We start from the raw sequence: 19,997 nt of genomic DNA on the forward strand, positions 1-19,997 counted from the left end.
CAGTAAATCATCAACTCGGTGAAGATATATAGAAGTTACAATACTATTCCTAATATATTAATAGATGATATATATACATGCATACTCCAAAAATGAAAGAGGATTCAAACAAACCCACAGGGAGTCAATAAATGATCGCCACTTGTGATTGTGTTCTCCACTAACTTGTTCTACTACACTTCCTTCAGAACATCAAAACATTAATTAAAACGAAAAAAGAGTTTAGTCCCCCATTATCCTACTGCATAAGACCAGACATTAGACATTAGACATTTTGAATCTTTTACAGCTCATCATGCTCATCATCGTCTTCTGCTGAGTCTGCACCTGCACCAGGGGATCCACCAGACCTTTGGTATACAGCTGTAATGATTGGGTTGCACACAGCCTCCACTTCCTTGAGCTTCTCATCATAATCTTCCTTCTCAGCACTCTGGTTGTCATCCAACCATTCAAGGGCCTCCTTGACTGCTGTATCAATCTTCTCCTTCTCCTCAGTCTCCAATTTGTCAGCAAGCTTGTCTTTGTCATTGATCTGATTCTTCATGTTGTAAATGTAAGTCTCCAAGCTATTTCGAGAATCGATTTTCTCCTTAACTTTCTTATCTTCATCTGCAAACTCTTCGGCCTCGCGAACCATGCGCTCGATCTCTTCCTGACTCAAACGACCCTTATCATTTGTGATCGTAATTTTTTCAGATTTACCTGATGCTTTGTCTTCAGCCTTCACATTCAAAATACCATTGGCATCCACCTCAAACGTGACTTCGATTTGAGGAGTTCCCCTGCAAATAAAGAGTGTTAAATATACGAAAATATACCATGTTATCAGCACAAGGGTATTCGGATAAACTGGAAATGAAGGAGTCACAAAACATACCTTGGAGCTGGGGCTATTCCTGTTAAATCAAACTTCCCCAAAAGTCTACAATCTTTTGTGAGACTCCTTTCCCCTTCAAAGACCTATAAAAGATTAAACATGTAATCAGAACAAACACAACAATATACTACTGTTGAAGGTCAAATGTGTAGACACTAGCCAATGGTACAGGATGTGCACCATTGTCACAGGCACCACCCTAAAGCACCCAGATACGGTCTTTATACTCAAAAAAGATCAAGTACCTGAATGGAAACAACTGTCTGTTGGTCCTGGTAAGTTGTAAATGTTTGAGACTTCTTTGTAGGAATGACAGTGTTCCTAGGAATCAACTTGGTCATCACCCCACCCACAGTCTCGATACCAAGAGTAAGGGGCGCCACGTCCAAAAGCAGAATATCTGTTTTTAAAGAAAAAGGCTTAGTAGTGAGTATCTTTTGAAGTTTAGAAGAAAAAAGGATATAGATATAACATCCCTTCTGAATGCATCCTACAAAATAAGAGCATTACCTTTAGTTTCATCACCACCCTCTCCACTTAAGATGCTTCCCTGAACAGCAGCACCATAAGCAACAGCCTCATCTGGGTTAACTCCCTTGTTGGGCTCCTTGCCATCAAAGTAATCTTTCAAAAGCTGTTGAACTTTAGGAATCCTAGTACTTCCACCAACAAGTACAATCTCATCAATTTGACGTTTCTCCAATCCAGCATCCTCCATTGCCTTCTTAACTGGGCCCATGGTCTTTCTAAAAAGATCATTGTTCAACTCCTCGAAACGAGCCCTGGTAAGTGGTTCAGAAAAATCTGTACCATCAAAGAGTGATTCAATTTCCACACGGACTTGATGTTGGCTACTCAGAGCTCTCTTGGCCCGCTCAGCTTCTCTTCTTAGCTTCCCAAGAGCTTTGTTGTCCTTGCTGATGTCTTTCTTATGCTTCTTCTTGATCAGTTTAATAAAATATTCCATGATTCTTTGATCAAAATCCTCACCTGCATATAAAATGTAACTACTAAACTACCTGTTGACAACTACATTACAGTATAACTAGCCAAAAAATAGGAATTATATTAATATAAAATACCATTCAAATTTAGATAATAAAAAGAGACCACCAAATATTACTGTATCAAATTTGTGACTTGACAAATAACTATACAATTGGGTGTAAAAGATATTATTTTCCTACTAATTACTTAATATAGTTAATACTCATTGCCAATGGCATTGAAATAAATACAACGATATATTAATGTCCTAAAAATGGATGTTGATGTGTAGCAGCTGCATTTTGTTTTTCAATATCATTTAGGTTCGTCGTGCTGACGCTAGAAACTAGAAAGTACATGAAAGTAGAAACATATAATATCAGATTATCCTACTAAGTGGAAGGTAGAGCTTTTACCTCCCAAATGGGTGTCTCCATTGGTTGCAAGAACCTCAAAAACACCATTGTCAATGGTTAAGATACTGACATCAAATGTCCCACCACCAAGGTCAAAAACAAGAATGTTCTTCTCACCACCTTTCTTGTCCAGTCCATAAGCGATAGCAGCTGCGGTAGGTTCATTAATTATTCTTGCAACATTTAGTCCAGCTATAACACCAGCATCTTTTGTAGCTTGTCTCTGGGCATCATTAAAGTAAGCTGCAAATTCACAGAAATGGTCACTAAATTAAATACATTGTCTTTATAATCAATCCTGGATAAGTAAAAGATATGAAACTTTAACTACCTGGAACAGTGACGACAGCATCCTTGATTTTCTTTCCAAGAAATGCTTCTGCGGTCTCCTTCATCTTCGTCAAAATCATTGCACTTATCTCCTCAGGACTAAACACTTTGGTCTCGCCACCTTTCAACTTGACTTGTATGTATGGCTTGCCGTCCTTGTTAACAATATTGTATGGAACAAGCTTTTTGTCCCTCTGAACCTCTTTATCATCATACCTATTAAGTAAACACATATTAGTTAACTCTTCTGTATGTATGTTATTAACAATTTTTTAATGTATGCATGCATCAAGCTTTATCTTACTTTCTCCCAATAAGTCTTTTGACATCAAAGATTGTTCTCTCCGCGTTAATAGCTGCTTGATTCTTTGCAGCCTCACCGATTAATCTCTCGCCTTCAGTAAAGGCAACCCATGACGGGGTGATACGGTTACCCTGGTCATTGGCTATAATCTCAACTTTCCCATTCTTGTAGACACCAACACAGGAGTAAGTTGTTCCAAGATCAATTCCAATCACTGTTCCCAATTTAGCTGCTTCCTCTTTCGCAACAGATAACGCGAATAAGGCCCCTGTCAAACAAAAAATGATGAGCATTAGTAAGTTCCTTAAACTCCATTGCAGCTCAAACATATAATGCAGTATGCCCTAATTGCACATCAAATTCAATTTATTTTAAACAATACTCTTTCGATATGTGCCTTTCGTATAAGCTATATGATATCATCCAACAAATACAGAACACATAATATAATTCACTCCTATCAAACAAACAGCTCAATTCTACCGAAAACTTGTACCGTACTACAACAAACTCAAGTGTTTCTTAAATACGCAGATCTAATTGTACTTTCACCTTCACAAACCACAATTAACACTAAACCACAAACAAACACACGCACGCACGCAAACAATTAACACATAATTCAAATTAAAAAAAAATCGATTTCACGTTTCAGAATCAATCATTACTGTACACCAATCCAATTGATAACCTCAGTCAGCAATGCATAAATTTTGTAATGACATATAAACATGCACGAAATGACCTAGTACACTTATGATCTCACGTCACTCTCTGATCACTATCACCTTCATCATCATCATCCAACAGCAAGAAAGAAGCAGATCAAATCACACGCACGATTTCACAGTTTAATTAAACACACGCACACAAAACACACACAGATCACACACACACAAGGTGAAAACAACACATACCGAGAAAAACGGAAGCAAAGACGATCAAAGAAGCGCCGCTCCTCCGGTACATTGTTAATCTCCTCTCTTCCCGTCCAAATAGCTGTATCTATAGATGTATGTATAGTTTTTCAATTTATATTTGTTGCGGTTGTTCTCTGAGTGAAATGAGTTATTGAAGAAGATGAGAGATGATACGAGTTTTAATAGGCGAAAGAAAGAAGCTTCGAGTAAAAGGACGTGTCATTGTTGCTGAGCTGGACCAATCAGAGGCGCTCATGTTTTTTATCAGCCAATGAGAATGCTGCCCAGGTGGATGCATCTCAGCCGTTGGGTGTTTTTAGTAAAGATGAGTTGTTTCAGCCAATCATAGGCTCACAACACAAGGAGGTCCTCAAAATGCCTCTGTGGAGCGACACATGTCTTTCCCTCGCTATTTCACAATCACGATGGTCCCTTCTGATTTTCCCGTTGCTTAAATATTTACTATTAGTATTTTGTGGTTTAATTAGAATTAGACAGGATTGTCAAATTTTCTGATTTATTAAAAAGTTTTTGAATAATTTTTTATTAACTTTTAAAAAATACTTTGATGATTTATCAGTTACATTACAATTTAACTAAAAATTTCTGATTTCTAATCAATCTTAAATTGATAGCTATATAAATTAGTTCTGATTTTCAATTTTTACAGTCATGTTCGGTTGAGAACTCGGCAGCGATTTAAATCTTTCAAATTTGTATAAAGTTGTAATTTAGTTTTAAATTTGAAACTAGTTAATACAAGATTTTTTTTATAACACGCATGGATCGAGTTGGGTCGATTTTCCCCAAAATTCCTAACCCAGCGCATGTTATTCGGTTTTAATAATTTTTAATTCGATTCAATTTCGGTTTAAATTTTATCAGTTTGGGTCGGTTAGAATTGGGCTCGGTTTTGAGTTGGGTCGGCTAGAACTTTTTCAGAAGGTACTTCCATCGGTGAAAACAATAAAATCACGCCGAAGCTGTTGACAGTCAATCCCGATTTGTTTATGAGAAGCGGTGGCTGCTTCTAGATTCTACTTTTCTTGATCTGTTTGTGTATATAAGTAAAAAGGAATAAATATCAATGAGGTGACTCGTTGTAGTCCAATGACTCAAGTTGATCACTGATTGAAAAAAGTGACTCAAATGAGTTACTCATTTTTGAAAATTTGTATCTGAAATATCACTATATCCTTAGTCGAAATTCTAAAAGTATTATATATTGAGTTTTGCCCATTTTTTATGAATGGTATTGCATCCAAATAAAAGGTTTCGAGTTCCACAATTTTAGCTAATTTTCTTGGATTTTAAAAATATTATCAACTATTTACTTTAATTTTTGATTGTTTTATTTGATTTAAATAAAAATAAATAATTGACAAAAATTTAAAAATCTAACAATATTAGTTAAAATAGTAGATTTCGGAACTTTTCATTTGGATATAATATCATTCGTAAAAATGTGTGAAACTCAATATATAATACTTTCAGAATTTCGATTTACGATAAAGTGATAGTTGTGATACAAATTTTTTTTTTTGAAATCAGTTGTGATACAAATTTTAAAACAAGTAACTTATTTGAGCCACTTTTTTGACCACTTGAGTCATTGGGCTGCAATGAGTCACCTGATTAATATCTAGGGGAATTATCTTGTATATTGTTTTTTCAATCTTATTTTCAAAAATACTACCTTATCCAATCTTATTTTCAAATCTCTAAAATATTTTCAAAAATACTACCTTTTTGAAAATATTTTCCAAAAATACGGTGGTTGCATATGCAACCATATATGCAACTACAAATCCTGATTTCAAGTTCAGTTTTCAAATGTCATTTTCGACCTCATATTTGGAATCCATATATATATATATATATATATATATATATATATATATAAAGAGTCCAAAGATGAGGTCGAAAATGACATTTGAAAATTGGAACTCGAAATCAGGAATTCAGTTGCATATATAGTTGCATATGGTTGTATTCAGTTGCATATGGTTGCATTCAGTTGATTCTATTGCAATCTAATGGCCCCGCCAGGGGCACACCATACATCCGTTGCAACTTACAGTTTTCAGTTGCATTTAGTTGCATATGAGGTTGCATTTAGTTGCATATGAGGTTGCATTCAGTTGATTCTATTGCAATCTAATGGCCCCGCCAGGGGCACCCATACCTCAGTTGGAACTTACAGTTTTCAGTTGCATTTAGTTGCATTTAGTTGCATATGAGGTTGCATTCAGTTGATTCTATTGCAATCTAATGGCCCCGCCAGGGGCGCCCATACTTCAGTTGGAACTTACAGTTTTCAGTTGCATTTAGTTGCATATGAGGTTGCGTGCAACCTCATATGCAACGGAAAACTGTAAGTTGCAACTGATGTATGGGTGCCCCTGGCGGGGCCATTAGATTACAATAGAATCAACTGAATACAACCCATATGCAACCATATATGCAACTACAAATCCTGATTTCAAGTTTCAGGTTTCAAATGTACGATGAGGTCGAAAATGACATTTGAAAACTGGAACTTGAAATCAGGAATTCAGTTGCATATATGGTTGCATATGCAACCACGGTATTTTTGAAAATATTTTAGAGAATGTAGTATTTTTGAAAATAAGATTGGATAAGGTAGTATTTTTGGAAATAAGATTGAAAACGTGATTATTAATAAAAAAAGCCCTAATATCTAACCCTAAGTAAAAGTATTTTTTAAGAAGGGGGGAATACTAATTTTTCTTTCCAAAATTCTACCTTTTTTTTCAAACATTTTTTTAATTTATTTTTTTCTCACTTCTAATCAATTTTCTTTACTTTTAACCAGAAGTCTCTTTTAATCTTATTTTGACCCCGGAATCTTATAAAAATAAAATAAAATTGACCACCGAATGATTGATTCAACAATATGAAAGCGGAGTGTTTAATTAGACCACGACCGGACATAACAGTTGTGCAGTACAAGAACAACAGAAGCCAATAGGGTTTAAGCCCATTCTTCGCGGGTATACAGTTCTTGTCAGCCTGTCTATTGTATAAATTCTGCATGTGTATTTTTTTTAGTTCTGTTCAAATCTGCATTAACATGCTTCCGCCGTTAATGATGATTACTACTCCTGTTAATTTGATTTCGTATTGTGCATTTGTGCGTATAATCGTATAGACGATCTCAGGCTGTAATTTAATCGGTTAAATTCTTCGGGTAGTAATAGGGATCCGAGTGGAAGAAGAGAGGGGCTACCCTAGACTGAAATTCCGAATGATCTTATAAGATTACTAAAAAAGCCTTTTGGGCCCACAAGTTTGGAAAAATTCAGTAGATATTTCATTTTGTGCTATGATTGATTTTGGAAATCAGTGTGGAAATATTTACAGAATATATATCAGCCCTAGCCCTTATGTGTTTTGGAGTTCTTGTTCTGCCACGGAGGGTGAGTTCGTGTGCCTCTTAGTTGATGGATCATGTTCTGCGATGGAAGATATTGGGTGCATTTTGTTTACTTTATATATCGTCCTTGATGATTAGAGCTTGTATAATGTTATAAGTAAAATGGTATTGAGATTAATTTGTACTATCATTTAGCCAAGAAAACCAAAAGAAGCACGCATGTACTGTTTCACCTCTCAATTGAACACCCATGAAGTTTGATAGTTAAAATTAGGAGAAAGGAAGTATAAGCTTATGTGTTAATAAGCAGTATCCCACTATTTGTTCTTAAATAAATTTTGGGGTGAGCGAGACTTGAATCCAGATTCTGAGATAACTGAGGATAAGACCTTACCCATGAAGTTAAATTGTTGAAAATAGAAAAAATGAAGTATATGCTTATTTTTTGAAATGTAGCTTATATGCTTATAAGTAGTATCCTTTTTCCGGATAAATCTCAGGATAAGAGAGAATCGAACCCAAATCCTGAGACGACAGAGGATAAGACCTTATCATGAAGTTTGTTAGTTAAAATTAGAAAAAAGAAAGTATATGTTAAACAATTACTTTATGTTCCTTAAAAGATCCATAATATGCTGGATACATATATATATTTTTTTTAACGATTCAAAAATAAGTACCTGGAGTGCATTTCTTATTCTCTGATGTAGAATTAATTGTATTGATGTGTTTCCACTTTTTTATCCAAGCGCTTGCAAGGATATGAATTTAGGGGTAACTTAACTTTCTTTATAGTTCTTACAATATGAGATAAATTATATAAATGTTTGGCAAATCGAGTATGGATGCGGAAATAACACAGATTCTCTTGAATGCATAATCAGCTGATGGCACAGTGAGCAAGCAGGCAGAAGAAAGTCAATGCTCCAGAGTGCAGGTGAATTGTCTTGCCATCCATCAAGTACTGAAGAATAAATGATAGAGCACATAAATTTTTTGAGCAATGGCATCTCTGAGGTGTATTCTGAGACCTCCGGGGTTTTAATAACTCTCCTAAAGGCAAGTATTGGTTCAACTTGCTTCTTATTCTTCAATTTTTAGAAAGCATATATGCATGGGAAGACATGTGATTTTCATCGATCTTAGTTCTTAGGTTGTATTAATTCTATGGTTTGTTTGGTATTTTTTTTATTTCAAATGTGATCACGAATCGAAACACTGATTAGAAACAGAATGAATTTATTTTACTTATCATCAAACATAGCTACACATATTAGTTAATGTATCAGGAGAAACTAACAGGAATGTTTGAAAGTGGAAAAATGAATACATGGCGGACATAGAGGTTTTGGTAGCAATGACTGACCATAAGATCTGGCAACTAGGCTGAAGTAGATAATTTAAAAATTAAGACAGGGATAGCCATAGATTGAGTTCTGGAAGAGAAGGGAAATATTATTGCTTTTCCCTTATCAGTGATGTTGCTTAATGTTGGAAAATTAGAATGCAATCTATAGAAGATATGGTCAAATGAAACTCTAAATTTTCTCTTTGTTGATTTTTAGAAATAAAGTAGTGGTTAAAAGTACCATTGTGGTATAGGAGATCTTGATGATACCCTGGGAAGTTATGCAGGTGCTTTAATTCATCAATGATGTTCATAAAAGACATTTGAAGTGTATGGCAGTCCGCTGATGGCTATTAAGTCAAAAAATCTGCTGAGTGCACCCTGTTGGCTATTACATGTGCTGCTTGACTATCGGGCCTCTGGTGTAAGTATTCTCATATTAATTAAATTGGTAAATACATGGAATAGGGACACATACGACATGATCGTTTTAATTTGTTTACTAAGTAAGAGTATTTAAGGTTCTTTTGGAATTGGATTGCCAGTTCACTCTTAGCTATAGTTATGTTTTGTAGATCTGCCTTTGAAATTCAATGCATATTCTTTTTACGTGATAGAGGGATATATACCTCAACTGACCTTCCTTTTGATTGGAAGTTTGAACTATTGGCATTGGAGCTGCTGCATCCAAATGGATGGATTTAAAACACTCTGTAGCCTAAAAAGTATATGAAAGATGCTCCTGCTTACAATATTGTTAATTTTCTTAGTTAAAATTGATAGTTAGATCTGGTGTGGCCGCAGTAGATTGCTAAAAGTTAAAAAACTATACTTTGGAAAAAGAAAAGGATGAAGACTTTATATATGTTTGTAAATTTACTGCTATATTATTATATTAGGAACCTTTTCCAGATACAGAAAAATGAAATCATGAAACAAGCATTGTAAAATATGCAAGAAGTAAATCAAGTCCATCAAGACGAAAAGTTACTGGAAAAACACAGATATATGGACTATAAACACTCATGACGGGGCTTTAAATATCTTTGAATTGACTTCCAATTCACCAGATGATGTAGTGGAGTTGCATTTACTGTTGTAGATGTCTCTCTTTCATCTCATTTAGCCCTTGTCTGCCTTTCCTTTTCTTCACCCTCTTTTTCTATTAGCACTTTCTAGTTTCTATAGCCCTGCACATGACATGCACATGTACTGCTCCTTCACCAAACAAAACACACACAGAGACCACAAACACAACTCGAATTCCGTTCTATTATCATCATGATTACGGAGATAGAACCTGAAATGATTCGACTCAATTGAGTCGAATATGATTTGATATTATCTTTATAAAGAGTTGGTTCATTTAAACTTGTATATTTATTTTAAAAATTGAACTAGAGCAAACTTCGCTACAACACATGATTGGCACGTTTAACGACCAGAAACCTCAAAATTGCCGCACTTATGCGCGTACACACAAACACATGCACACAATTCATATATATAATATACTTTTCATTGTGCATTAAAAGATATCAAAATATAATAATTAGGTATCTGGGTTGCATAGCATGTGTCATATTTAGCAGTTGCCTAGTAACATCAACTGCGATATACAGCACTTAGTTATCTTTTATTTAGGAATCTTGTCATCTAAACTTTTTCCCATTAATTTTAGTTGTATTTTGAAGGACGAGGGTTACAGGAAAATGCACATGTCTGCATAAGGTAAATTATTTTGCTTCTTGTTGAAATGTGATTGGAGGCTTGTGTCAGTCTGCCATAGTTTCCTTGTGTTCTTTAATTACGATTTTTCTATCTAGTTTATTTAGTTTACTATTTTGTTTGATAGAATATATATATATATATATATATATATATATATATATATATTTTCATCAATATCAAAGCAAACATTACACTGATAAAACAAAATCAATTTAATTTAATAAAGTATCACTTATAGTCACTTTACATAAGGCTGTAAATTTCATAAGTGCATAGTTAGACAGTAAAGGATTCAAACCCTCGATCTTCCCAAAGGGAGATGAACGTGATGCCACTGTGCACTAGGCACTGTCCACACAATATCACCAGCAATTTTGGTGTAACAAATTATTGATCCTCTTATAAACCTAAATCACCATCACCTTTAGTAATAGTAGCCAGCTGTTTTAAGTTTATCTGTTGGCCCCCCCTGGAGTGCATTGAGCTGTTCTGAGGATTTGAAAGAGGTTTAGTTGGTTAATGAATTATGTATGTTAGTTGAACCCGGCGTAATTGCATCATTATTAGCCTATCAGGTAAGCTGTTGTCTACCGACAGCAGTTGATTATGTTAATCTTTTGTGTTAATAAATGTTTAGAACAGATTGCTGCAAGGGGTCATGCGTATAATAGTGTGCACTGTATTGTCGACCTTTTTGGTAGTGCTCCTAAATTCAACTCTATAAACTCTAAATTCCTTAACACTAATTTTAGTTGTAGGTCACTGTCCATTTTTGTCTCCTATCACTTTGGTTATGCCATTGCATATCTTGATAGCCACCATTTCATTCTTTTGTAGAAATGGGAAAAAGGCATTTAATTGATTACCTCCATCAGTTGCCACTATAGCAGATCCAAAAAGCAGTCATATATACAACTGTTGAAGCAAAAGCAGAACAGTAATTAATACCAGAAGATGGGCATAGATTGATACTTACCATGATCTATATTACATAGTGCTCCGCAATATTGTTTAACACTGTGGAGATAAAAATAGTAATGTAATATATACACTGAGTTAGTCCAAGAGTGTCTTAGTGGGCGCCTTATAAAAATAATAAAATATGATGTCCTAGTGGTTTAGGACATTACTTTTATATATTCACTCCAACAAGAAGCCTTATCCACAAGCCCTATTATTAAAGTAGTAATATATTTAAATCATTATTGGAGGGAAATGAAAAGGAGGGAGGAGAGAGAGGAAAGAAAACTAATTTTTTATTGATTGATATGGTTTAGGACATGCATAGTGGTGCCTCATTAATAAGGCACTTGTTAGATGTCCTAGTGTTTTAAGGCATCACTAGGACATTGTTGGATCAATATTTTCAATCAAGTGCCTTAAATTATGACTTAGGACATTGAATAGGGCAGCTGTTGGACCTGCTCTAGGCACTTAGGTTCAGTTAAAAATTTAAATAAAAGCCTTAACCAGAAATATGCAGAGTGAACAGAGTTTAGCATTGGATTCAACACAATTAGTCTGTTGAATCAATGTATAAAGTATAAACTAGATGATCTATACTTTGGGATAAGTTCGGAAAAAGAACTATGACAGAGAGGAATTTAAAGATTTAACATGCTGAATAATGTTTAACTTTGGTGTTTTCAGGTATCTACTTGGTATTATAATACTAGCTTAAAACCCGTGCATCGGCCATCAGCTATCATTAATATTTTATAGTTTTTTAGTATTATAATACTAGCTTAAAACCCGTGCGTCGGCCATCGGCTATCATTAATATTTTATAGTTATTTACTATATTATAATCATATATAATTTTTTTGAAACTCTAATTCGAATAATAAATTATAAATTAAGCCAAATTTTAATCTAGATAATAGAATAACATAATATTAAAAATTAGTTATATCTTGAGTATGTTTAATTTATAATTAAAATTAAAATTAAATTAAATACAGTAATTTGTGATTGATGATAATTGAACCCTATATAATTGATAATATCTTTGCAAATATTTGATTTTAATATGTCTTTCACGGGATTCAATTACTTGAGACCATTTATAGTATCTTAGTTATAAAATATGGAATTTTCATTAGTATAAGAAGATCTAAAGACTCTAATCTGTTATGAGCGTGATGAGATAACTCAAGTGGTATGGGATTATCTCTTGTCGTCCCACATTTTTTAGATCACGAGGCTATTATTAGGGAGAACCAAACTACAAATATATCTATGTTAAGTTATTACATAGGCAATTGGAATTGAATGGGGATTTGTCTAAACCATGAAAGGTTTTTGATGAGGCAAGCAATCTAAACTATGTATCCTGTTTTTGATGGAACATAAGATATTGGTGCAGTTGACTTGTAGCTTGTGGCTTAAAGGTAATGCATCTAATCATCATTGTTGTAATTAGGTGGAATGCACCATCAGGCCATCACTACATGCAGGCTGCACCTTATTATATTTAGCCACTTTCTTTCTGCATCCTGCCTAATATAAAAGCAGGTTCATCCTCTTGATTTTCTTGCCATCGCCACAACATAAGTTCAATCCGTGTATATTGCTAAAAGAAACCAGTCATGGTTCCTAGAATCAAGAGTACTATTATTGTGTTCCTTGTGCTATTTATTAACTTGTCTCCAGGTAAATCAGAGCAAGTTTTCTTAATCTCCTCACTGTTTTGTCTTTTCTAAGTACAGTGAGGAAATTAATTTTTAATTCATGTTATTTTTCGTGGTTTTTTTTGTGTGCTTAGGCACTGCTGAAAGCTTCAATAATGGTGCAAGATCCACGTGCTCACTCCATGAGGTTATTATACATGCAGTACTGTATGCTTAATTTGTATCATTATGGAAGTCTTTATTAGAATGCAGACTGAAGATAAAACCATGTACAGATCTTCTGCGTACATGTTTGTCATGACAGTTTACATTAGGTTTAAAAGTTTGAAGAAACTGTGTTTGCTAAGTGCTATGTTTCTTTGTAAAGGATGGCACCATAAGAGTGAACTCAAGGAGGTTGCTAAGTCATGATGTGTTAGACTATGATGATGCTGGAGCAAACACGAAACATATTGATCCAAGGGCTAAGAGAGGAAGTGGTGGCAAGAATGGTTGATGCTATTCAGTTGTCTTGATTTGAGTCCCGTGTGAAATCAAGACCTATTCAGGAGAGCTTTTAATGGTGAATCAGGATATAATTGAGAGTTGATACTAGATTCTCTAATATAGGTACTGCTTATTTCTAAATGCCTTTTTGAGGGGCATAATAACTTGGTATGTATTGATCATGGTATTGAGGCGATGATATGAAGTTGAAATATCAAAGTGTGTAATGAAATAACAGACATCTATAAATATGAGTCTGTATCATGAACATACAAGTCGCTCTGAAAATTAACAATATCTATTTTAATTTAATTTTAAATGAATAATTTCCGATATTTTGCTTATTCTCAAAAGTAAACCTGAACCTTTTTCCATATAATAGGTATTTATTAATCACTTTTTTATCTGAAATTAATTATTCACTAGTTATTGAAATCTTTTATTATACGTAACTGTAATAAAAAAGTGACCTATATTATGAAACGGTGGTTGTTAATAAATTAGTAATTGTTTAATAATGGATGACTTGTAATTTTAATTTTTGAAGTTGTTGATTTAAATCTATGAAAATTAAAAATATCTATGGAGCTTATTGATTCACACGGATTCCACGTGTCTCAAGCTATTGTATTCAAGTGTAAGTTAATGATACTTTCGGCTACCGGACTTGTCATCTAAGCTACTGTATTCGGGGTGTAAGTTAATGATATTTTCGGCTACTGGACTCGTCATCTAAGGTGCAGTACTGAATACCTTGTCCATGAAAACCAATATCGATATTTTCGGCTACTGGACTCGTCATCTAAGGTGCAGTACTGAATACCTTGTCCATGAAAACCAATATCTTGACTAGTGGATCTTGTATAAAAACTATTTGATAATATTATTATAAATAAATTCTATACACGGATGCCATACTTTCTTTAAATGGCAAACAATTTTACTATTTTCACTTCAACACCAATATTTAATGAATAATATTTTTACTATTTTTAATGAAAAATATATTTATTACTGTTATCTTTCTTCAGAATTCTAATTATAAATCTAATTTTTGATAAAACTTTTTATTTTTTGGACAGAAACCGACTCCTAGATTCTGACGGTTTTAAAAGCGAAACCGGTATATATAACTAGCCTACGTGTCTATTGCAGGCTTTGACAGCTGACACCCATATATTACATGCAACTATCTAAGCCAACTCAACGACACTTCTACTCGACTTCATAATCAACTTAAGTTTCAAAAGCCCCCGTACTCAATTCCCCCAAATTAAACCCTAATTCGCGTAATTTTCGCTACTATTATTCGATTATTTACAGTCTCGAGATTCTACTTAATGGACCGATTCAGATCTTACCGATATCACAATCCCGAACCCTATACTAGACCCCAACAACGATTCGACGCCGCCGCCGCCAATCACCGCCGTGACTCTAATCCCGTGGTTATTAGTTATCGAATTCTGTGTCATGATACTCAAGCTGGCTGTGTGATCGGACAGGCCGGTAGCATAATTAAATCGATCAGGCAAACCACCGGTGCTTGGATCAACGTGCATGATTTAATGATCGGTGATGAGGAGAGGGTTATCGAGATTTATGATGCGCGGAGGAGAGAGATGGAGGGAGGGAGTTCATTCTCGCCTGCGCAGGAGGCCTTGTTTATGATTCATGACAGGTTGCTCAAGAGTGATCTTGAGGGACCTAGTGGGTGCAATTTGGGCTTTGGAGGGGAGGAGTGGGGGATTGGAGTGAGAGGAGGCGGAATGCGGGTTGTTACGAGGCTCGTTGTGGAGAAAACGCATATCGGGAGTTTGTTAGGGAAAGGAGGGGGAATTATTGAGCAGATGAAGGCGGAGACTAGGACTCAGATTAAGATTCTGCCTATGGATCGTAGTACTCCTAAGTGTGTATCCATGTCGGAGGAGATTGTGCAGGTTATTAGTTGTTACCGAATGACCTGATACCAAGTTATTACCTTAATTGTGCTGCTGTGGTTTAAGTTTTAGCAGTCGAGAATGTAATTGGTGATCATACATGTAGCTACGTACTAGTGGACATAACGAGGAAAACCTAACACTAACCAATGAAAACGATCCGGACATTATTAGTAATTAGATAACTGTTACATTTTATCAACAAACAAGTTCAATGTGTGTTATATGCAGATTGTGTGTTATGTATCTTTATAAAGCTTGATAGCTATAGCCCATAAAATGTGTGCTTGGGAAAGTACCAAGACGAAATTATATGACCTCAAGTTCATTGTGAGGATGATGATTTCATCTAATTCTAGATTTTATTCTGTTTGACTTATATATAGCAAGAGAATTTACTCCACCTTAATCTTTACTAAATGTCCTCTGCGTGAGCTTGCTGAATGAGTTTGTTGTACTACACGCTAGTTTCAATGAGAAGTTTACGTGACATGATACCCTATTTGATTTTGAAGTGGACAAACTATAGTTTAGGTTGCAAACCATATAAATATATTTGTGTGTAAGAATGCTATTTTCCATATTAAAGTATAATGATGAATATAGGCCTGGACCAGGTTACTCTTGTTTTTTGCGTCACAGTTTGAGCTCAGTCTTCCCCCTCCTTCTGTGTGATGATCAAATTTTAATCTTTACTAAACCTTACATACTTTTTTCCAAACAAATGGTTTGTTGCACACTTACATATAAAATTTTTAGCACTTCTTGAGATGATTATATTATATACATTCTTCATCATCAGAGTAAATGACCTGAAATCTCTTACAGATAGTCGGTAATACAATGGCTGTTAAGCATGCTGTAACAATCATCTCCTCGCGGTTAAGGGAAAGTCAGCATCGTGTTCACATCAATTTCCAAGGTCAGTTACCATCACCAGAATCTAGGTTATCTGCAAACTTGCTGGGAGCCCGAGAAAATAGTTATCCATCCCTTCAATCAGCCGAGACGCTGGAATCGTCAGCTGTTCCTATGATTGGTAATACACAAACATTTTCTGGCAAGAATCTTGTATTTGGAATACTCTGCCCGGTTGACAAGATTAATCGTGTTGTTGGGGAGCCGGATGGTATTTTGAATTTACTGCAAACTGAAGTTGGAGTTGCTATTAAGGTTATTGATCCTGTGGTTGGCGCAGATGAACAAATAATCATCATTTCTTCAGAGGAGGTACCTGCTATCTATGATAAAACACGTGCTTGAGTTTCTTGCAATTCTACTTGTGCAATTTATGTCTTTAAAATATATCAAAATCATTACTTTCGTAAGTAGTCTACACCTTCAAGATGTAGATGTCAGTAAGCTCTATTCTTGTATAAGATTCTGAGACTTTTGTGGTGTTTAACCAATTTTAGGATCCGGATGACGAGCTTTTTCCTGCTCAGGAAGCGTTGTTGCACATTCAAACTCGCATCGTTGATCTCTTTCCTGATGTGGAAAATATAGTTACTACGCGGTTACTTATCCCATCTGGTAAAATTATATACTTGGAGGGGAAAAATGGGCTGTTATCTAAGATAAAGAAGTCAACTGGCACAAATGTTCAGATTTTGCCTAATGAACAACTTCCAGTATGTGCATCAGGAAATGATGTGCTTTTACAGGTTTGTTTATGCTGTATGCTTAAAAATGCTAAAAGGGGTCACATTTATTGATGTCTTGAACATTTTGCGCAATGTATTTATGATGCACATATCTCTTGAAACATGCATGTATATCTTAGATACACATGTTTATGCCTGCTTTTCAATTGCTGATCAATCATGACCAATAGAGAAATGTCTAGATTTTAGTTACTGAATTGAAATGTCTTGCTGTAGGGTATTCCCTTTTTAAATATATCTCCTTTTTTATTGTATTCTATTGCTGTAGGGTATCCTTTTTATATTTAATTTTTTCCCGTAGGTCTCATGTGCATCTCTTCTTCTATGTTCTTTTTCAACTCACACACACGATCGCACGCATTTTGGTCTTCACCAGGGCTTGAACCCTGGATCTGCCTAGATGTCTTTGGACTTTGGTCTTCTTCTACTATGTTGCTTAGTCATTTATATAATGACATACAATAAAATTAAAATAAAGTTACTAAATAAATTCAGTACAGATTTGAAATTCATTAATTGCTGTTGCAAGTGCCAGCAGCATTAATCATGGATTCTGAAAGGAGCCTTTTTTGTCTACAGATTGAAGGAGAGATCATAGGAGCAAGAGAAGCTCTTGTACAAGTGACATCGAATCATCGGAATCACCTGTATCAAGAGTACTTTCGAAAGAAGATGCATACTCCAACATATGCAACCAGTCCTGTACCATGTGAATTTATGTTGAAGGCAGCTTCTAGTTATAAAGCAACTCCGTTTCAGGGAGCTTATGCGGGAAACAATCCTGCCAATGCACTTTCTCAAAGTGTGCAGAATGCTGCAACCATAAAGCACAGAAAGGTAAGTAAAATAGAATAGGCTGTTTTCTTGAATATATAGTCCTGCTTATCAAATTAAAATGCCGGCAATATCCGCCGGTTATTTGTAGCTATGCATTTTCGGAATCTATGACAATACAATTTCTTTAGTTGTACATCTAGAAAGCCAAACAGTGAGAGTTTATACTGTGATTCTTTCACCAGTGCTGTTCACTTTCAAGGATTAATATTTATTATACCATCTACGAGATGTAAGGGATGTTAGTACAAAAGATGTAATAAAGGATCAGTGACTTGTGATGTTTGAGAGAGATCTCTATGTCCTCTGGTAGTCTGGTGTATACTCAGCTCAAGTAATTTTGAATTGAAAAATACTTTTATACTTCTGCAGGACTCTGTGGAATCTGCAGTACTTGAAAATTTTCCAAGCTCATTAAAAAGGTATCATAAGTAAATTTAATTTGGGATGTAGAGTTATTATGCCATATTTTTTTTTACAGTTTAGAAATCTTACAAAGATTCTCCCTGCTAGATCTTGTGGACCACTAGTTACTACAAGTACCCTGGAGGTTGTCATACCACAACATGCAGTTGCCAAACTCGTAAGAAAATCTAAAGACATGGTTTCTCAAATCAGCGAGGTAATGACTGTCTTCCTATCACAACTATAAGTTGCTGAGTTCTTCTGGATGAGAATTAAGAATTGAATTATAATGTGAATTGGATGGGACATATTTGTTGTTTAACTCGTGTCATAATTTAAACAGTTATCAGGAGCAACTGTCAAATCGATTGAAAATGGATCTGAAGCTACAGTCAATGTCATTCGAATATCAGGGACCCCAGAACAAGCCGAGAGAGCCCAGACCTTGCTGCAGGGATTCATCTTGAGCAGTAAGCATCTTTTATTACTACTAATTTTTAATTTCTAATGCTTTGTCGCTAATTTCCTTTTTGCAATGTGATCAAAATGCAGCCCAAGAAGATGGTCCTTGAAGTTGATTCTTGAATGTAGTTATCTATAGTTTGGAAGATGTGGGTGGTTTCGACTCATGTTAATCTGTATGGAGGGCTTCTTATATCTTGTAGCAGTCAAAGTAGGATAATACAAACACAGACACACATACAATTTTCCTTCTTTTCTTTTTTGTTTGGTGCACACATACAAATTTTTAATGTACCTATGAGATCTTTGTGGGCAAACAAAGATCAAGCAGTTTTATGCTGGATGTATTGGTTTAACATGTCAGTATTACCGTGAATTTGGAAGTGTTAGCCAGTGTTTATTTGGATAGAGTAGAACATAGATTTCAGATTTAAAAGAAAAGTGCATTACCGAGTAGAAATTTTTGTTTCTGAGAAATTATTAATAATTTATAAAATTCCTGATGAATATGATTTAAGATTGTAGAATTATGAACATGTGAGTGCTTTCTCGCAGGATGAATTTTTTTACTTATGATAATTGTGTAAAGAAAAATGTTTCAAGTTTCTAACGTCTCATTATTTTAATAAAAGTTCCCGATTAAATGAATGGATGAGATAATAATGTCTTACTTTTCCGGAGAAAATTTGTAGAGAAAATTACAAGACAATGTGTATATATAAAAATATTATTTATATATTAAGGAGTCGTTTGGTTGAGTGGTATCTGGATATTCCAAACCCATACTTGGTATCAAGACCCATACTTGGTGTTTGGTTGGCAGTAAATAAATTTTCGAATCCATTCCTCAAACTCACGAGATATGGTTTTTGATACCCAAAGAATAAGGTGAGTATGAAATGGGATATGGGTATTAGTTTTATATCTTATTTTTTTGTCTCTATTTAAGCAATTAAATATTAATATTTAATATAAAAATAATCAATAATGCAAAATATACAACAATAATAATTTTATTAATGTTTTAATTAATATAAAGAATTAATATAATTAATTTTAAAAAGTTAAATATATCAATTGCAGCAATCAACCAAACACATGATATCAGATATAATAATTTAAACCCATACCACCTTAACTCGATTCCTCATTCCAAACTCATATCACTCCGCGAACCAAACGACCCCTAAAAGGGTTTCGGCTTAGTTCGGATTTGGATCGAAATAAATTAGGTGCCAAATTTTGGGATCTGGTTCAAAACGT

At 34.7% G+C, this 19,997-nt stretch overlaps 3 protein-coding genes and 1 long non-coding RNA gene across 4 annotated transcripts; 3 read left to right on the forward strand and 1 right to left on the reverse strand.

Annotated features, from left to right (window-relative positions):
• Nucleotides 1-103: 103 nt before the first annotated feature.
• LOC108227689 (luminal-binding protein 5) lies at nucleotides 104-4,013 on the reverse strand. Its single transcript, XM_017402969.2, has 8 exons — nucleotides 3,835-4,013; nucleotides 2,918-3,185; nucleotides 2,615-2,829; nucleotides 2,284-2,526; nucleotides 1,391-1,870; nucleotides 1,126-1,280; nucleotides 881-963; nucleotides 104-785 (listed from the first exon to the last, which is right to left on the reverse strand). The coding sequence occupies exons 1-8, from the start codon at nucleotides 3,884-3,886 to the stop codon at nucleotides 284-286; spliced, it is 1,998 nt and encodes a 665-aa protein (XP_017258458.1). The 5' UTR covers nucleotides 3,887-4,013; the 3' UTR covers nucleotides 104-283.
• An 8,748-nt stretch (nucleotides 4,014-12,761) lies between these two features.
• Nucleotides 12,762-13,650, forward strand: LOC108225580 (uncharacterized). The gene is made up of 3 exons (XM_017400482.2): nucleotides 12,762-12,965; nucleotides 13,078-13,130; nucleotides 13,311-13,650. The coding sequence occupies exons 1-3, from the start codon at nucleotides 12,902-12,904 to the stop codon at nucleotides 13,437-13,439; spliced, it is 246 nt and encodes an 81-aa protein (XP_017255971.1). The 5' UTR covers nucleotides 12,762-12,901; the 3' UTR covers nucleotides 13,440-13,650.
• Nucleotides 13,651-14,520: 870 nt separating this feature from the next.
• On the forward strand, nucleotides 14,521-16,632 carry LOC108226299 (RNA-binding KH domain-containing protein RCF3-like). Its single transcript, XM_017401243.2, has 2 exons — nucleotides 14,521-15,369; nucleotides 16,198-16,632. Exons 1-2 carry the CDS (start codon nucleotides 14,770-14,772, stop codon nucleotides 16,630-16,632), a joined length of 1,035 nt encoding a protein of 344 aa, XP_017256732.2. The 5' UTR covers nucleotides 14,521-14,769.
• Nucleotides 16,633-18,208: 1,576 nt separating this feature from the next.
• LOC135147362 (uncharacterized) lies at nucleotides 18,209-18,742 on the forward strand. The gene is made up of 3 exons (XR_010284920.1): nucleotides 18,209-18,289; nucleotides 18,381-18,489; nucleotides 18,616-18,742. It is a non-coding gene; the product is annotated as an uncharacterized LOC135147362 (long non-coding RNA).
• The last annotated feature ends 1,255 nt before the right edge of the window (nucleotides 18,743-19,997 follow it).

This window comes from Daucus carota, chromosome 6 (genome assembly GCF_001625215.2).
Source record: "Daucus carota subsp. sativus chromosome 6, DH1 v3.0, whole genome shotgun sequence".
Lineage (NCBI taxonomy): Eukaryota > Viridiplantae > Streptophyta > Magnoliopsida > Apiales > Apiaceae > Daucus > Daucus carota.

Bases quoted from the DNA above. Each gene is read 5' to 3' on its own strand.
- LOC108227689 (XM_017402969.2), bottom strand. From the start codon at position 3,886: ATGTACCGGAGGAGCGGCGCTTCTTTGATCGTCTTTGCTTCCGTTTTT. The intron at 3,186-3,834 runs GTATGTGTTGTT...TTTGTTTGACAG, and splicing joins CTTTGCTTCCGTTTTTCTCG to GGGCCTTATTCGCGTTATCT. The intron at 1,281-1,390 runs GTAATGCTCTTA...CTTTAAAAACAG, and splicing joins GGGTGGTGATGAAACTAAAG to ATATTCTGCTTTTGGACGTG.
- LOC108225580 (XM_017400482.2), top strand. From the start codon at position 12,902: ATGGTTCCTAGAATCAAGAGTACTATTATTGTGTTCCTTGTGCTATTT. The intron at 12,966-13,077 runs GTAAATCAGAGC...TTGTGTGCTTAG, and splicing joins ATTTATTAACTTGTCTCCAG to GCACTGCTGAAAGCTTCAAT. The intron at 13,131-13,310 runs GTTATTATACAT...TTCTTTGTAAAG, and splicing joins CCACGTGCTCACTCCATGAG to GATGGCACCATAAGAGTGAA.
- LOC108226299 (XM_017401243.2), top strand. From the start codon at position 14,770: ATGGACCGATTCAGATCTTACCGATATCACAATCCCGAACCCTATACT. The intron at 15,370-16,197 runs GTTATTAGTTGT...AATCTCTTACAG, and splicing joins TGTCGGAGGAGATTGTGCAG to ATAGTCGGTAATACAATGGC.